We start from the raw sequence: 18,942 nt of genomic DNA, 5'->3' as shown, positions 1-18,942 counted from the left end.
CCACCAATTCTGTGTTTGAAAATAGTCGTTTTGTACTCAAATAATGTGGAGCATAAATCCAAGGATTAGTTTTGAGACCTGAACTCTGATCTGATGTGTCTAGTTTGAGGCTATTGGTAAAAACCTATTTCCAGAAGAGAGGCAGTTTTTAATTTTGAGGGTTTTAGCTCAGTATACGTGGAACAGCTTGTGTGTAATGGTGCCTTATAATTTTACTCTACAAACTAAGTGCCCGAGAGGTGTCGCAGTGTTCAGCATCAGAAAGCCTAAGCTGCTTTGTGGTCATGCATTACCTCTGTCTGTTTCCCCCATTTTAAAATTAAATAATAGTGTGTTTCGTGAAACGGCTTTGGTATTTCATTATTTCAGGAGAAAAAGATACAAATAGCTTGGAGATACAAAAATAAGTACAGTATTCTTCTGTATTGAAGTTTAGGAATATAAGATTGGATTTCTGAACCGCTAAGTCCAGTTCCTTCCTGTGCAGTGAGCCAGGGAACGATGTTGCTGAATTTACAACTCCTAATGGATGCTGCCAGCCTACGTTGATAAATGGCCAATTTATACCCGTTTGTTCTGTGTCGGTGTTGTGTTTTAACATAAATATTTTTCTCCCTCTTGAGTGTTTTCCCCTCCCCAATAACAAAGTGTAGCTGCATCATTCCAGCCTTTGCTGTGCTGAGGCAGCAAAGGCTTGCCCGTCAAGTCTCTTCTCATATGAGAGACCTTCTAGTCCCCTGGTACTTAGCGTCTTTCTCTGCACCGACTTAAGTTAACTTCTCTTACCCATGTCTTTGTAAAATGACTGGATAACTCCAGGGATCGTGTTTGCTTTCCTCATGCCAGTCTCGTGTTGTCACTGCCCGGGTGCTCTGCGGGCTGGCTGCCGAGGTGCTCGAGTTGCTTCTCCCTGCGCGCTGCTTCCAGGTGACGAGATTCCTACACGAGTGACCTTACGTTGTAATGCTACTTAATTCCACCCTGTTTCTACTGCTCTGTTTCTCAGTTCATCAAGTTTCTTGCGTATTACATGTAGTCCTCTGACCTTGTGAAGCCTCTTGAATTTATGGGAGCCAGTTTTAATGCCACTTCTTGTGCCTAGGTCAATAATGAAATACATAAAAATACTTGTCGCAGACTAGTTTTGGGGGAGCTTTGCTAACAGCCTGCCTCTAGCCCAACAGTTTGGCTTTCAGTGCTGCCCAGTGTTGTCTTTGAGCTACTCCTCACCCATGTACAGTTTTCCTGCTCATCTCTGTTATAACTGTGGCTGGTTTTACATAGAATCATAGAATCGTTAAGGTTGGAAAAGACCCTTAAGATCATTGAGCCCAACCGTTAACCTATCACTGCCAAGTCCACCACTAAACCATGTCCTCAAGCACCACGTCTACCCGTCTTTTAAATACCTCCAGGGATGGAGACTCAACCACTTCCCTGGGCAGCCTGTTCCAGTGCCTGACTATCCTTTCGGTGAAGAATTTTTTCCTAATATCCAACCTAAACTTCCCCTGGCACAGCTTGAGGCCGTTTCCTCTCGTCCTATCACTTGTTACTACATAGAGCGCTGTATCAAACACCTTGGTGCACTTGGGGTAGGTGAGACCCGTTATTTCTAAAAAGTAGTTTACTGTTCTCCTCAAATACAGGGTAGTCCTTCCTTTACAGGCAGGAAAAAGGAGAATTACCTTGGAGGGCCAGGGAGGTAGGTATGCATCTGCATGCCCCCAAGAAGTCCAGGTGCCTCCGCCAGTGGGGCGGCAGGCATGGCTGGAAGCAGGTGCCTAGGTGGCCCGCAGCGTATTGCTAACGAGAGACTGGCTGCCTTCAGTCCAGTTTTCAGTGTGGATGTACTGACTGCAAACACACTTTGCCCAAACCTCGCCATGCTCCCAGAAGATAAGATGTATGCTTCCCCCCCCCCGCCTCAGGAGGTTCTTTTTAAAATTCGTGCCATATCCTGAGGTGCTGATGCGAATGCCTTGGCAGCGGAGAGCAGCTGCCAGGCATTGCTGCGATTCCTGCTGGTGCAGGCGCCTTTCCAGTCAGGCAGCGTGGCTCCTGCCCGATGCTAAACTGGCAGGAGTGAGTTTCTGCCTGTGGCACTGTCGCTTATTGCCCATTTGGGCATCTATTTAACAAAAAAACGAAGATGTTTTGGATTACCCAGCTTGTGGTAATCAGCTGACTCAATTTTTTTTTTTTTTAATCTGAAAACCCACAGAGTAAGTTTGACATTTGAATAAATCAGGAAGTGACTCCTAGTCTGAGGCAGAATGCTGTCTCTTAGTGGTGGTGTCCTACTTCCATGTTATGAAAATAAACTACAGAAAAGGAAGCTTAGGAACTTAGATCAGGAGGGGGAGAAGACGAACCAAACCTCCCCTTCAGAAACTGGATTCTTACTCATTAAACATAAGTACATTTAAGCCTATTTTGCATTTAAAATGCCAGAGCTATGCAGTTGCTGTCTTTCTGCTGTAGCTCCTCCCCTCGTTCAGTTTTCTCCATTTTCTTCTCTGTGCATATGCATCTTGTTAATGTGGCTAATTGTTTTAACTTCCAAATTCATTGAGTGAGAATTCCTTAGTGTGGACAGAAAATGGGAAAGCTTGATATTTTTTATCATTACCTGTCCTTTCATACTAATCATGAATTAAAATAATGGGAGAAAAAGATATTCTAGCTAGAATCAAAATGCATGTCAAATACATGGCGCACAGCAACTTCTGTAAATTAGATGTAAATGAGTAAATGTGTGATATACTTGCGTCGAAACCAACAGATTCTGTCAATATTACAATACTAATTTATGACAACTCATGTGAAAATGTTTCCACTTCTATCTACCTTTCCTTGGGCTTGTGCAGAATTGTCCATGCAGTGTATGTTCCGAAAAGAAATGTGAACTACAGCTGTTGGTTTTATTAATAAGAATGGAAACTATTACTTATTAAATAAAAACATACATGAAATAGAACAGAAGCAGTCTGTCTTTTTTTTTTTTCTTTTGGTTACAACTGTCTTTGACAGGTCTTCACCTTTTAGGTGAGACAGACTGATGGTAAAAGCACAGTGTTCACAGAATAGAGTAGATGTTTCAGATTGCCTTCATTTCTCTAAAAATGAAGTCTCCAGTAAAGCATGACCAAATTTTGAAAAAGAAATGTTAGGGATTTTTTTTTTTTCTTCAGCTTATTGGTAGTGTCATGGAAATCACAATTCCATAAGTGGCAGGCTTCTTCCTTCTCCTGTCTTTGATGATGACAGGTGCTCAGGGCATGAAGACTTCCTTGTTGAAAAGGAAATAAACTAAACATGCACTACAACTTTTGTTATTGTTCCTGTCTTCAATTGTGTATATTCTTCTTTACGTTTCGTTGAGTTTAAATTTGGAAAGATTAAACACAGTTTTCAAAATTTGTATTGGGGAGCTAAAACCTTTTGGAATAATTTTACCCGTTTTTTAGTAGGCTGGATGATTCAATTAAGATTCGTCTGGAAGAGCAAAGTTGATTACGTAAGAAGTTACACAAGCAGTAAGGTTGAAGGCTTAGTGAGAGGATACACAGAAAATGCTAAATAAGAGCTTTTAATTGTGTCATCTTTTCCAAAGTACTGCAGTAACAATGAAAAGGAATGTTGTCCCATAAGCTTTTTGTATTTTTTTCCTTTGAGTTAGAGGCTGAATACTTAGGAAATTCCTGCAACAACATTGGAAGGGTAACTTGTGTGTATATGAAGTGCTAGGCTTCCTTTTGTTCACTTGAATGGCTGATGAATAAGAAATTGATGGCTTCAACTCCAAAGAGCTTCAAATAGGGCTAGCCATGTTTTAGTTAACTTACATTGTTAGATGAACAACTTTGATGGTTTTTGGTTTGGAAAGTGGGAAACAATTTGATTATTATAATTTAAATTGGAGTATTTGTTTCTTTGTCCTTTGTAATGGAGGAATAATTGTGGTGGTGTTACAGTATTACCCAAAATAATATGCGATATCTTGATATGAAGAATAGCCTTTTATGTTTTTATTCTACTGTGCAATATGACCGCTTCTTGTGTTGGAATTTTCTACGTATATTTATTTTAATCTTTATGTCTTGGACGGTATTTTTACAAAAGACTTGATTACTATTACATTTGATGCCTTTTTTTTTTTTTGTTAAAATTCCTCAGTATTTGCTGTTTGCCTTTCATACAACATCTCCTTTAGCATGTGCTATTTCTAGGAACTTTGAACATCTGTGACTATCTTTCGTTTCATAAAATACGTAGGCAGTCAGCATCTTTTAGATATGGTTGACGGTACTTGTTGTCTATCCAAAAATGATTAAATATGGTCTATTATCTGCAAAGTTTCTCAGTGTTAGAATTGAAATGCAAATAATAAGGATGCTTTTGTATGATGCTATGATTTTCTTTCATGTATTCTGGCTTCCCCTAATACTTAATGCAATTGTTAATGAACTTCTTTCATTTGCTTAATCATGTGTATCAAATGGAAGCCCACTGAAAAAAGTCTTTGAACTGTCATTAGTTCTAGGCATTAATAGTTTGATTTAAGGGATTTAAATTAAATATTTAGAAAGTTGAGTGGTAAACGGGAAAGAGAGAGAGAGAGAATTTTTTTTTTTTTATATTTAATATTTTCTCTTACTTTTTTAGGGCTGAGGGTAGCCCAGGATGGCCGCAGCTTCATATGATCAGTTGTTAAAGCAAGTTGAGGCATTAAAGATGGAGAACTCCAACCTTCGGCAAGAGCTAGAGGATAACTCAAATCACCTAACAAAACTGGAAACTGAGGCATCTAATATGAAGGTATTGCAAGCTCTGTGCCTGTGTACATCAGTGTTTCTGTTTCTGCCTTTTGTGTCATGGACTGGTAGTTGCTCAACAAGTTTTGTGTGCTTTTAGATTCCTACAGAAGTCCTTTTCCAGGCTGTGTAAGGAAAAACTACTGAATCTACTTAGTGAATAATTCTATTTATTTTTTTTTAAATTTGAAAATTGAAATATTTCAAAACGGTTTTTTTAGAAACAGCTTCCGATTTTCGTAGCTTCTTTTCTGGTGTGTCATGATAAGTGCTACCATTTTAGCACTGCTGTGCTTACCAGCAGGGAGTCCGGTCTGCTGACATAGTTTGACAAAGGAAGTATTGTTCAGCTCTTGAAAACATGGGAGAGACTGGAGGTTTTCAGCGTTGGAAGTTTAAGTTTAAAAATTCTGAGGTTTACTACAATTATAATATTTAACAGGCCAAAAGGAAAAGTTCGTTTTAAATAAGCCCACAGTTTCTCCAGCCTCTCCCAAAGCCTAAATTCATACTTAATAATTTCACCCAGATCTGTCCCCTCTGGTGTTTATTGGTTAGGCGTAGGCCTTCAGAGCCACCTATCAAAGAGGAAACACTAGGCTCAGCTGGAATTCAGGTGGATTTTAATCAGTAGGAAAATACATACACAGCTGCATCTGTGTGATCCATGATACTGAACAAGGCAGAATTTCACAAGCATTATAGGTGCATTAATGTAGTAGTACTCTTCCTAAGCTGACAAATCCTGCTGCTTTTCGCTAACAGCTACCAAAACCAGACTGCTTTTGGTACCTCCGTTAATATGGCTCAGAAATTGTTGGTAGCTCTGCATATACTCCTGTATAGGGTAGGCATATTCTAAATATTAAACAATGTTTGTATGTCTGTCACCTTGCTTTCTGATCTTCATATTGCAGACTTACTGTTCCTTTATAACTAATCTTTATTTTTTTAAATATAGTAATATAATGAATGTAGCAATTAAAAATACTTCGAACTGAACTTTCTTTTCCTCCAGCATGTAGGTTGTGACCTGTATATTCACTGTAAGAACAAGAATTTTGTGTTCTGAAGCACTGTCACTAGTTACAACACTTGAAAGAGGCACAAATTTTTCACATATGTTTAATCCTTGCGTTGCAGAGTAAAATGAACATGGCTTTGCTACCTAAATTGAAAGGAAATTATAGTCCTTTACACCAGATACTTGAAACAGTGGTTGGCATTAGTAGCTGTGGAAAAAAAAAAATAGTTTATTTCCTCAGTTATGTATCTGAAAGCTAGTTCTATCATTTACACTGTTTTTCTTAAAATAATATTATAACAAATCTGCCAGTAATTCCCCTTCCCTCCCTGTCATTGCAGTCTAAAATAAGGGAGGGAACAGGAGAGATGATCTTCCTCATCGTTTGAAAAAGGAGTGAAAATGTCTTCCCCCCCCCCTTCTTTGACCCCATACAGTTATTTTTCCTTTTTTTCCCTTTTTTTTTTTTTTTAAACTTTTGTGCAGATAATTAAATTTCCACTGACCTCAAGACAGACCAGCTGTATAAGCTGGTCTCTAGGGCATTAATTTGGGATGTGGAACAGCTTTCTGTCCTTCAAACCTGGCAGACCACCAAACAGAAAGTGGCTCTATTACACTCCACAGAGAAGTGCATATGAGCATATTCAGAGTAGATGCTGCATTTTTTTCTCTCCTGAAATGCCATTCTAGATCTAAGGAATTTATCCTAAAAAAACTCCAACTCAAATATCAAACTCAATATGTTTCTTTGCACTTTGGGGGATGGATGGGGAGGAGATGATTCAGATGAATTAGATTTTTTTTTTTTTTTTAATCCATATTCTATGAAGAAATCCTAATCAGCTGTGTTCCTCAGGAGTGTTTGCTCCTGCACCTGGACCAAGAAGCGGTTTCTTTCCCTTGTGTGTTTTGGATGTGTTTGGAAAGGGTCAAAACCTAGCTTTGACTTGACTTGAACGTGAAGGATGGTATGGGAGTGATCTTGGAGTCTGGTTGGAGTCTGTGGGGGAAGTTCGGTGGGGATCATTGCAGGATTACCTTTAGTTGGGAGATAATTGTAGTTTTGCAGGCTTTTGGAGAAAGTATGCTGTGGCTTTGTTCCACTGAAAGAAACTGCATGGTTTGTATGGTTCCAGTGCCATAATTAGGGATAATTACAAGAAAAATAATTAGAAGAACCAAAGCAGGGGAGATTGAAAGCCCTTTGACTACCGTATAAGCAGTTAAAACTCCAAATACTTTGGAAAAAAAAGATCCTTTAGGAGCATGTAAGTGTCACAGAGCCCTAACAGACCCTCCTGCCAAGTAAAATCCCAAATATTAATGGGAGAAGGGGCGCAGCACTGGGGAAGACAAGCTGTGGTTCTGTGGCAAACATCACTGTTCTTGCACCATGAATTTTGATCTGTGGGCTAGTGCTGAAACATCTCACAGTGATTCTTTGGATTGTTAACGTGTTTGCTTGTGTCTCCTCTTTTACTTTATATTCTTTAATGGGTTGTGAAAGGCAATAGGAAGGGCGTTTTAAACACAATATGGTATCTTTAAAGAAATTTATTTTGGAAGTAGTAGTGTTAAAATGTTGTGTAAGTGTGCCTTGTCTTTATAATTGCTCCATTTCAGAAATGTAAGGTAATCATACTGGAATTAAAAGCTTAACATGAGCTCATCTTCCACATGTATTTATTATAAACTACTACTGACCTATATAAGAACAGTGTCTGAATGTTTCATGTTTAAAGCTGAATTTCATACTTAAAAGTGAAAACTGTACATTTGCTGACCAGAAAACAACATGATGGGTAAACAAAGATAAATGTGATAACGGGGGTGCCAAAATGATTAGTAAAACAGTGTCCACATTGTTTTTTTAATTTGTGTTGTCCTAGGGATTAACTGTTCAAACAAAAGAAATCCCTCAGAGTATTATGACTAACTTGGGAAATTCAGTTGTTACTATTGGCTTACTGTCAGATGAAATAAAGCAGTCCCGTATGATAAAATGTTCTCTCTAAATCAACAAATACGCTGTTTGATGGTCAATGAAATAATGATGTTGGCCCATAAATGAAGAAAAACAGTTTCAGTGTCTAGATGTAGATAGTAACAGTAGCTGCATAAAACACAGACTATGGATGAATTTAGCAAAAAATTAACAAGTTTTATTTAAATTCAAAACCCGTAAAACTCATGAAGAGACAAAAAGCAATCCCAACGTGAGCTATACTTTGTGCATGTAAATGTAGGAGACTTTTTGTCAGAAAAAGACCTCGATTTTTGAGATGTGTGTTGCAAACGAAGAATCTCCTCCATGGCTCTTGTAGAAGCCAAGGATTTTTCTGTTAAGGATGGCTTTTTTTTTTTTTGTCATAGGTAATTCATGTCAGCATTTTTCCTCATATAAAATCTGGGGAGAAATAGATATATGTAACTTAGGTACTCAAGAAGTAGCAAAAGAGTAGCATCATGCTTGATTTCCACACTCACTCTCTGAGTGCTTGGATTTTACAGTAAATGAGTAATGTGTATTATCTTGTGTAAGAAAGCTATCCTTAGTATATGTGATGCTCTGTAGGCAAAACGTTCTCTCTTTTGTCTTTATATAGTACACTTAATATACATATGATTTTTCCAGCTGATTTAATATCCTCTGTATTGTGTCCACACGTATCAATAATAAAACAGGAAAACTGTCAGTAGAACTGATTCAGATATCTTTAAATTTTTTGAGAAACGTTCTAACCAGCTAAATATACACTGAAAAGAAACAAGGTTAAACATGGTTAAATTCTTTTTCTAAGAAAATCATTACCTGCTTATTCATGTTTCTTTTTTTTTTTGTTGTGGTTCTGTTTTGTGGAGGGTGGCTTTTCCACAGATCATTGTCCTCATATAAAGGTTTTAGTTTTAATAATTTTCTGTGGGTGTTTTTGTTTGTTTGTTTGTTTGTTTGTTTGTTTGTTTGTTTGTTTGTTTTAAGGAATGCAGGTTTAAAAGACAAAGTCCTAGAGGGCTAGTTACTATGATGTCCAGTGCAGGCCCCAAGAGTGGTTTATTTTTGACATGGATGGTGTTTGTGGGTTTCTTCCACTAATCAGACAGCAGGGTAATAAACCTTGTGATGCTATTGTGTTGGGCTGGAATGGATTTTGACTAAATAAAAAGTGCTAAGATATTTCGAGGAGTTTGATTTTGAATGTGTTTGTACAATGTTAAGCTAAGATGACGTAATGTGGTTGCAAAAGAAATTTTAAGCCTATAGAATATAATATTCCAGATTTATGGCAGTGTTGTGCATACTTTGTGAGGTTGATTAATTAATACTCAAATTTGCAGAAATAAAGGTAAAAAGTGTGGTAAAGAAGATGCCATGGTGCCTGTTTTTCTTCTTGTTTCTGTTATGATGGATTTGTGAGAATGTGAGAAAGCTTGTATGTTACTAGAACTGAGTGTGATTTTATAATTAAATATGACTAAGTTGCATTTTATTTTATCCCCAAATGTAACTTCCTGTAAGTTAGCAACTTAACAGTTACAATAGCTTGTTTGTTTCATTAAAAAGAGGGAATCTGAAAAATGTACTGCTTCCAGCTTGGAGTTTGCTAACATACGTTTGTTTATAAAAACAGAAGATTTATGTTCAGAACCTTCCAGGAACTAACTGGCTTGCAATATTTTGATGCTCTGTTACACTTTCTGGACATGAACTCTTTGTCAGCCTTGTATGGAAGTAGCATTTTGTGATCTATAAGCCATAAGAATAAAAAGAAGTGCTGATCCCTTACATTAGGTATACCAGTGGCTGAAATCACATCCTTTTTTTTAAAAGTTTACACTTGTATTGACGTGAGATTTCAGATACTCTTGGTACCCTTTATCCCCCTTGCCTAAATTTTAAGGTTTGCTTTAAAATGGCTGCTGAGGGATTCTCTGTTTTGGAATACGTGACTACTTTTATCAGATGTTTCCTTGATTGGGTAAGCAGGTGATCACATTTTCTTTTAACTCACCAAACCCCGTTTTATGGTCATACAGACTGCTTAGCCACCATTTCTTGATACTTAACCTTGTAAACCTACTGTATTCTGATCGGCTGTCTCTGATCATCCTCAGTGTTTAGTGATCCTCATTGTAAACCACAGAAGGTGCTAGGAGATATTTTTGTAACTGGCAAAAGAATTTTTAGTTCAGTGTATCATAGTAAGCCATGTGCTTGCAAACGAGAATTTGAAGCCTGACATGTTTACGGAGACCTGGGATACATACAGCTTAACAGTTTTGTCCTGTGCTACGTACATATGTAGTGTGTATCTATCTATCTGTATATGAGGTTCCTCAAGTAGATGGTAGATAAATACATTTAATGGATACCCATGTTTGCAATCCCATCTTTGGAAATCTAACAACAGTTTTTCTTCTAAGGTACCAGAAATTATACATTTTGCTGGGGACACTTACTGTGTCAGATAACAGGACTTTCCCATCTCTTTCCAAAGGGAGAGTGTTTTTTAGCTTCATCTTGCCTTTCCCTTTTTCCTTTTATCTTCGGAGAAAAGATTTCTAGTTGGAGCACCTCTGCTATGAGGAAAGGCTGAAAGAGATGGGGTTGTTCAGCCTGGAGAAGAGAAGGCTGCGGGCAGACCTTATTGCAGCCTTCCAGTACTTAAAGGGGGCTTATGAGAAAGGTGGGGACAGACTTTTTAGCAGGGCCAGTAGCAATAGGACAAGGGGTAATGGTTTTAAACTGAAAGAGGGTAGATTCAAACTAGATATAAGGAAGACATTTTTTACGATGAGGGTCGTGAAACACTGGAAGGGGTTGCCCAGAGAGGTGGTAGATGCCCCATCCTTGGAAACATTCAAGGCCAGGCTGGATGGGGCTCTGAGCAACCTGATCTAGTTGTAGATGTCCCTGCCCATTGCAGGGGGGATGGACTAGATGACCTTCAAAGGTCCCTTCCATCCCAAAGTATTCTGTGATTCTGTGTTCATGTGGATGGGCGTTTGGTCCGTCTCAGTGTAAAGGACAGCATTTGCTATTGGTTCTGTTCTTTTTTTTTTCCTAGCTGGGTTATGATCCCTTAAGAAGAGGGGAGGAGGACGAGGAGGAATTTCCTTCCCTTCTAGAGCTCCCAAGCATTGTGAAGGAGAGGGAGAGGGGTCTTCAGAGGTTGGAGGCGGGGCGCTGGAGTGGGGTGAAGGAGGCAGCAGCCTGGGAGCTCATGGCTGAAGAAGAAACCCAAAGAGCCTGTGGTAGAGTAGGAAATAAGAGATCTCTGCCTGGCCAGTGATGGAGAGCCCTTTCTTGGACCAGATAGCGCTCTGCAGTTCACATCTGCCCAGCAAGCATACAGTAGGCCAGGGTGTGTGTGTGTACTGAGACTGAAGAACAGCAACTGAAGTGTTTCTTGAAGTAACTTTTTTTTTTTTTTATTTGGATGGTTAATATTTTTAATTAAAAGGTTAGCTCATTATCCTGGTTTATAGTTTAGCTTTTTGTTTTGTTTAAAAACTTTTCAGTCCTTGGGAGCTCAACAGAAAGTGTTAATGGGAAGGTCTAAGCAGATACACCACAAAGCTCTGGCCACCTGAAAAGTAGCATGGTCCCCAGTTGTCCTGGTTTCAGCTGGGATAGTTTATTTTCTTCCCAGTAGCTGTTAGAGTGCTGTGTTTTGGATTAGGATGAGAATAATGTTGATAACACACTGATGTTTTGGTTCTTGCTGAGCAGAGTTTACACTAGTAAAGGACTTCTCAGCTTCCCATGCTCTGCCAGGTGCACAAGAAGCTGGGAGGGGGCACAGCCAGGACAGCTGACCCAGACTGGCCCAAGGGCTATTCCATACCATAGGACGTCATGCTCAGTATATAAAGCTGGGGGAAGATGAAGGAAGGGGAGGACGTTTGGAGTGATGGCATTTGTCTTCCTAAGTAACCATTACACATGATAGAGCCCTGCTTTCCTGAGGGTGGCTGAACACCTGCCTGCCCATGGGAAGCAGTGAATGAATTCCTTGCTTTGCTTTGCTTGTGCGCACGGCTTTTGCTTTACCTGTTAAATTGTCTTTATCTCAACCCATGAGTTTTCTCACTTTTACTCTTCCGATTCTCTCCCCCACCCCACCGGGGGGGAGTGAGCGAGCGGCTGCGTGGTGCTTAGTGGCTGGCTGGGGTTAAACCACGACACCAGTGCATTAGTTTTTATGTTCCTGGAGAACAGTTTAGCAAATAATTTCATGAAAGCGTTTTCGGTGAAAATTTGTACTTATGTCAATTGGGACTAAAATGTGTGGTAATTTAACTCAAAAAATTCTGTATGAGGTGGCACTAGGATAACTTTGTCACATTTAAAAGTGGTAGGTTTTGGGTGGTGGGGTTTGGTGTTTTTTTTTTTTTATGAAAACAGAGTTGTTAGATTATTATATAAAGGTCCAGAAAACTTGAATAATTTACGTTGCCCATATGATCCCATAGTTTCCTTACAATTTATGAAGCAGTTGCAAAGCATCATGATCATCCTGTGATGTCAATACTGTGCTGCTATGAGGTTGTGGACACATTGGCATTTTTTACTGTACCCTTTGTTTCTGGCACTTTTTTTTTTTTTTTCATCGTCCTAGTTCTGCCTGTGCATACCTGGCTTACAGCTTTTTGGAGAAGAATCCTGCTTACCTGGATACAGGTGGTAGTGAAAGAAACTTCTTTATTGCTTGTTACGAGCAGCAGTTGAACATAAATTTTCCCTCCTTAATTAGCCTGTGTGTCACCAGCTGGTGAGAACCTTCTAGCATCCCCTTCATTTGCTCATTGCCATGCAAGTAGTGTACCTCAGAAATTGGTGCCTGTGTTGAATCTGCCCTTGTCCTGGCGTTGTTTCCATGCGTCTTCCAGCCAACTCTAATGAGTCAACTTCATTTTGTCTGACTGATTTTTCAGCGTTCTGGCTGATGTGGCCAAAGTTAAAGGTTGTTGGTTTTTTTTAATACTTTGTATTCCTGGCTCTTAGGAGTTATTTGTATGGTACTGTGCACTCTGCTGACTTAACAGAGCTCGTTTTTCTTCTCTGGACTTCCATTTTTTAAAGCTTGTTTTGATACATGCTCTGTCTGGCACACAGTAGAGGCTTTGTCTTGATTACTTTGATACTTCACTGAATTTTGTTGTGGCCCAGATTTAGGGGAGCTTTAAGCAGGAACATAAATTACAACAGACAATAAAGGGAAATGTAGAAGGAACTAGAAGTGTTTTGAAGAACAGCTCAAGGTGCAGTAGCAAATGTGTAATAAGTTTCCTGCTTTTGAGGAGGCAACTATGGAGGGCATCAATGAATCAAAAGCATAAATTAAAGAAATTTCTGTGAAATTCTTCTTTGTGTCAGTTTTCAATGGTGGAGACATTGCAATGAATCTGACCCCCAGATCTGTTCTTTGCTTGTAGCACTAACAAATCTTGTGATTGAAATGAACTACAAAAAAATAGTAATTTACACAATAGAGTTTATTTTTACTTTTTTTCCTCTTTAGGTAAAAAAATACCACCAAAATAAGATTTAAAATGCATTTTATTTGGGTTTGCACATTCAAACATTAATGAAATGCCAGCTGTAAGGTAGGCGATGCCACCCTGATTTTTTCAGCTAGTTTGTACTCCCTATGATACAATTTCACCTATTCTACAAAAAAACCTTCCAAAGTTAGCATGCTTAATGCTCACAGTAAAGATGAAAATATACCCTTGTATAAAATAGTGTTATTTTCTAATTTACCTGTGCAAATGAAGTCTTTAAACACAGATTTTCATGTATATGATGATCTATAGAGAGTCAGGTATATTTCTCTTGAAAGGTATTGCTTGACAGAAATGCAGTCTGCAGGAAAAAACTGAACTTTTTTCCAGAAAATATATTTTATTTAAAATATTTTTTTACAGTATTAAAACTAAACTGAAACTCCATCCTCTTCTGTCAGTTGGATTTCTCAGCCAAACTATATGTCTCTGAATGAGCTATGTTCTTACTGTGAGTGGGTTGCATATGTCATGGAAATTGCGTGGCTGCAGTCACCGTCAGAAACACCGTCTACAGACGGCTGAGCTAGGAGGATAGAATTCGCTTGAGATTTGTGAGATACAGATCTCACCCAGCAATGTGGCATCCTGGACAGACAGTGCTTAAAATCCAATTACATTCAGTACAACCTACCAAAATATTTTGAGTGAATAATAATGTATATTTTGCTTTCAGTGTAACTGAATTATGTTTTTTATTCTGAAGTAATATAGATTTTAAGAATTCACTAGAAGCTAACTGTTTCTGTTGTGCATGGTAATGAATCAGCTAGCTGTAGAAATTCCACATTATACCTATTTAATAAGGGAGAACTTTGACAATATAATAGTAGCATAGGATCTGACACTTTGAAAGTCAGGTCCTCTTCCAAATGGTTGGCCATATAGGCATTTGAACAGCAGGTAGGCCTATATCCCTGCTCTTGGTGAAAGCCTGTTTTAGCTTTATATTCATCCTGTTCTGCACAACAAGTGTGATAAAAATGGACAGAATGTGGTGACACCTTGTTTTGTTCTTAGAGTAACCATACTAGATTCCTACTTTCTTCCTCAGGTCTTCATATTTGCTTTATTTAACTGCTTGTATGAACAGTCTTACTGTACATGATAATAGCTAGCTAGTCTAGTTTGAGAGTGAAACGAGCTGCATATAGTCTTACACACACAGGCTGTTCGTCTGCAGAATTCTTAGGGGCAAGTTGGCAGAGTACTAGCTTCTGTCTTTTTGTTGCCTAGTAGTCTTCCATTAACATTGTCAGTGCCTCTTTTGAGGCTAAATTTCTGAAGATTTTTACTTTCAACTCATGAAAATACTATTTTTCAATGTTTTTCAACAAATGCATTGTTTGATGAACAAGTAGGGAGAAAAGCCATTGATTCACCAGTAACATTCCTTGCCTGTGTAAGTATTTGTGGAATAGGTGCTAAATCTGAGCTTCTGTAACTTGTGCTGTGTAAATTCATCCAGTATTTTCTTTCCAATATATGCTTGGTTTCCATATAATTTCAGTAATTCCTTTCCCAACATGTAGGCGCTTGTAAGTATTTCAAGGGAAAATTGTCATCATGGTTAGAGTAGGAAACACTATATGCTTTTTTCTTTCTTTTTTTTTTTTTTTTTCTTCCCCCTAATGTGAGCTTTCATCTTCTTCTCAAATTAATTCCCTTACTCTCAGTTGGATTTGCACATGCAGAATGTTTTTGTGGTGCCCCACGCCCCCATGCCTTTCAGGAGGGAAGAGGAGACTCACATCAGGATTGTGGCACTGGGCAGAAGAATACGGGTAGATAGGCAAGGGACAGAGCAATGGATAGATCCTCTAAAAGTACTGCTAAAAATACAAGTAATTTTGAAGATATTAATGTGTATTGGTCATTTGATAAATTCTAATGTATGAGTGGAAGAAAATCCCATAAGCTGAACTGATTTTTGCAAAATGAATAAATGATGAATTCTGGGAAATACTTCTCTTCAGTGACTGCACAACTAAGGCAGTTAGACATTTGCAAATAACTTCTGTTTTTGCGAATAAGTTCTTGTGAACTAAAAATGCAGTTATAAAAGTCATTTAGCATCTTACAAAACACACATTTAAAATATCAGTGAATTTATTTAAGCAGTAAAGCAGCAGTGGCATTATATTGTGTTTGATTTGTGTCTTTTTAAGTTCGTTGGTATGATTTCACAATAAGTAATACCTTTTTAGCATTATCTTTGCAATTCTAAAGATTCTACCAGAAACCAAATTGGTTGGAAATTGAATAAAAGATGATATTATTTTTTTTCCTAAGAATTTAGGTGAAATTGAGCTGGTGCTATGTATAGTTACTGACATTACTTCAGACAGCATTCTTTCTGAGCATAAAATCAGATAACGTTAGTTGATCTGACTGGGCTTGCACTAAAAACTTAGTAGACTTCAGTATGTGGTTACAGCAAGTGACAGCTCTTGAGCATGGTGGCAACCAAGCAAATATTTTTCTTTTAGAAAATGACATTGTTTGAAATTAAAATGAACACCATCATTTCACATAACAAGTGCTTTCCTTTTTCTACAAGGTTAAAGTTGAGTTGCTCCAGCGTTTCACCTCACTCAGCAGTGCTGTCATCATTGCTGTTATCATTTGGACCTGGTTGAAGGGTTGAGGAACCAGAGTGATTGCTTGGCGCTTCAGGCCATTAGAAGGGCTCCCACCAAACTTGATTAAGTAGCAGTGTAATTCTCCAAAAATTCTCCAAAATGTATAGGAGTAAAGGGCCTCTTCCATAGCTTTCACTTGGCCCCTGTGAGTGTCACACGATATGTGCTAGTATTAAGGCCCTGTCAAGTTCATAGAGTTATGAGGGATCATGCAAGACCTTGAACTTAAGCTTATGCGATCTATAAATGCATAGAAAATAGAATTCTGGTGTCCGTTCCTTCCCACCCCCGCTGCTGTTTTGACATCTAATGTTTTTGTTGCATTTGAGTGATCGATGTGCGTTTAGTACACGTTACCTCTTTTCTGCCCTTATAAACCAATAATAGAAACAACGTGCAACACTGGGTTGAACTTCAAAAATCACTTTCAGTTAAGTTTTCAGCATATTGGGTTAAAAACATGAGTGCAAATGCTGTCAGGAATATTCTCATTTGAAAATACTGCTGATTTGGTTAAAAATAAGAGTTCTGAGTCACTCAGTGTGCAGTATTCCCATACTATATGGTGCTGATAGATGTTCAGTTACTGTCTGAAATTGTAAACACTTTCTGTATTTTTGCAGTTAAACCTGTTTTTATACTCAAATGTTGTAAATATAGTGGTAACCAAGGTAAGCCTAACCTAAGAAACCTAAACTGAAGGATAACTCAATTTCGGTTTTGTTTGCAAACATTGAAGGAAACACACAGTGAGGTCTATGTGTGTATATGTATGTAGATGACAGGAATGTCTCTTCACACAGGCCCAAGTGTAGTTATTAGCTAAAAAGGAAGAACAGGTATGAAGAGTGCCTTACTAAAAATTGATTGATAGAATAGCTTTTGTTGGAAGTCTTTTTAAATGCAGACTTATGCTTACCTTTAAAAGATCCAGTAAATTTTAGAACATCTTGTTGGCTTCTATTCCAGCTGATACTGGCCTGTGAGTATATCTGGCATACTGCTGCCAGGCATTTCATGTATTTAATTTCCATGATGATTTTCATACACTTTGGCATTCGCTGAATACACAAAACTTATAGAAAGCTGAATACAAGTAATAAAGCTTATTTTATTTTAAAGGGGAGGGGGGTGCAAGTAGTGTTTACAGAAGACCACACATATCTGATTTGTCTGAATTGTCATCAGTGCTCCTTTTCCTGCCAAAGGAGAGGTATATTTTTAAACTAGAATGTCTTTTTACCATCTTTTGAAATATTCTAAATATGAATATTAATATTTGTACTTGCAGTCCTCAAAAATTGAATATACTGCTAAGTCTTAACTCATTGGGATTTGAAATCTGGCATTGTTATTGTTGTTCCTCTGTGGTTCCGTTCTTTATTAGCACCTTGAGTAAATTCACAGCCCTTAAGCAATTTTATTTACAACCCTTACCACTTAGCTGGGTGCATGTACTGTTAGTTAAGGTGCTTTTCATCTCAGTAGTTTTCTAGTTGCTTACTGATGAGTCTGATCTTTTTTATTTAATTATCCATAAAGAGGTCAGGACTACATTCATAGAGTCCAAACAAAAAAGAAAAATTCACATTGTTTCTGTACTTCACAGTCCAGAGACTGTGAAGACAGAAACCTTTTTAAATGATGATGAGTCATAGGGAACAGCTTCATTTCCAAAAGCATTCTTTTGTACTTCTCCAGTGGGACAAGATAAACTAGGCTATATCTAAGTGACCATTAAAATAATTTGAATTAGAACAGGAAAGAACTTTTGCAGCCTTCCTTATAGATGCACTTACATTTGTGTGTTTTATCAGTAAGTCACTACTAAGTTGGTAAAAAATTTGCTTAGAATAATGCTATAAACCGATACAAATACGTTTATTCAAACTTGCATAACTGAATAGCATATTAATTTAACTTTAGTTAAATTGATTCAGGTTTATTTGTGGAGAAGATTTTACACTATCTAGCAGACATGATATCAAAAGTAATATAAAATCATTGTGGAAAAGTACTATTTCAAAGCACTGTATTAATCGGGGGGGAAAAAATGGGAGAACTGCACATAAACAGCATTAGTGTTGAGTCCTGGAGTTATAGTAAGTGAATAAATGAAAATTCACATTATCACAGTAACAGATAACTTGCCATGTTTCCTCCAAATGGGTTATTGCAGAAAACTTCTCTGTTCCCTTATTAAAGTAAAATTGTAAATTCCCCAATTTGCCATTTTAGCACGCTGCCTCGTTTTCCACCAGTATTTGGCCCAGGGGCTGCATCTCCCTCTCTAACCTTTGTCTGCTTCATCAGCTTAGATTTCAGAGTGTGCCGTGATTGAGTTTGAAATTGATGTCATAGCCTCATAATGGCATTGTTACCTTAGCAATGGTACTATAGAAAGGAAATGTAGAAAAACATAGAAAAGAACGCTTTACCTACTAACTTGAAAAAAACGCATGTGGTGGTGAAGAAAAGGGTATAATTTAAAGGGTATAATTTAAAATCTGAAAGTTGCAGCCTAAATTAATGAATTTAGAGAGAAAATTGAGAAAGGTGATCCAATATGCTAATGTTTAACTGTTGCCAGTATTCAGAAAGAGCAGTCCCTAGCTGGCTGGACACCTCAGTCATGTAATTTGGTAGCACAGGAAAAGGTGATAGTATTTCCACTTAGCTGTAATGTTGGCTCTTGAAGCAGGAGGACTCATTATGTAGGAAAGTATCCTGAACATACGGTTTCTGCAGCAGCAGAACTGCCACGCAGAGACGTGTGGAAGAGGCTTCTGAGAAGGGAATGGGAGGAGGGGTTGGAAGTTTGGCTTGGGTTTTTTTCCCTGCACCAAGGTGCTGTTCTCAGGGGAAAGGGATTCATTAGTTATTGCTAAAT

The 18,942-nt window shown here is 38.0% G+C and overlaps 1 protein-coding gene across 6 annotated transcripts in view; it reads left to right on the top strand.

Moving 5' to 3' along the window:
* The window catches only part of APC (APC regulator of Wnt signaling pathway), a 95,211-nt gene that overhangs the window by 28,899 nt on the left and 47,370 nt on the right, over positions 1–18,942 (top strand). For all 6 annotated transcript variants that reach the window (XM_087741340.1, XM_087741339.1, XM_087741341.1 and 3 more), the window contains exon 2: positions 4,669–4,821. In XM_087741340.1, coding sequence (XP_087597466.1) covers positions 4,687–4,821 — 135 coding nt within the window. In that variant the 5' untranslated portion in view covers positions 4,669–4,686. The remainder of the gene's footprint in view (positions 1–4,668; positions 4,822–18,942) is intronic.

The sequence above is a fragment of the Nipponia nippon genome, unplaced genomic scaffold (genome assembly GCF_047370975.1).
Source record: "Nipponia nippon isolate SJK-2023a ecotype South Korea unplaced genomic scaffold, ASM4737097v1 scaffold_8, whole genome shotgun sequence".
Taxonomy (NCBI): Eukaryota; Metazoa; Chordata; class Aves; order Pelecaniformes; family Threskiornithidae; genus Nipponia; species Nipponia nippon.
This window is presented reverse-complemented; position numbering and strand designations above follow the sequence as displayed.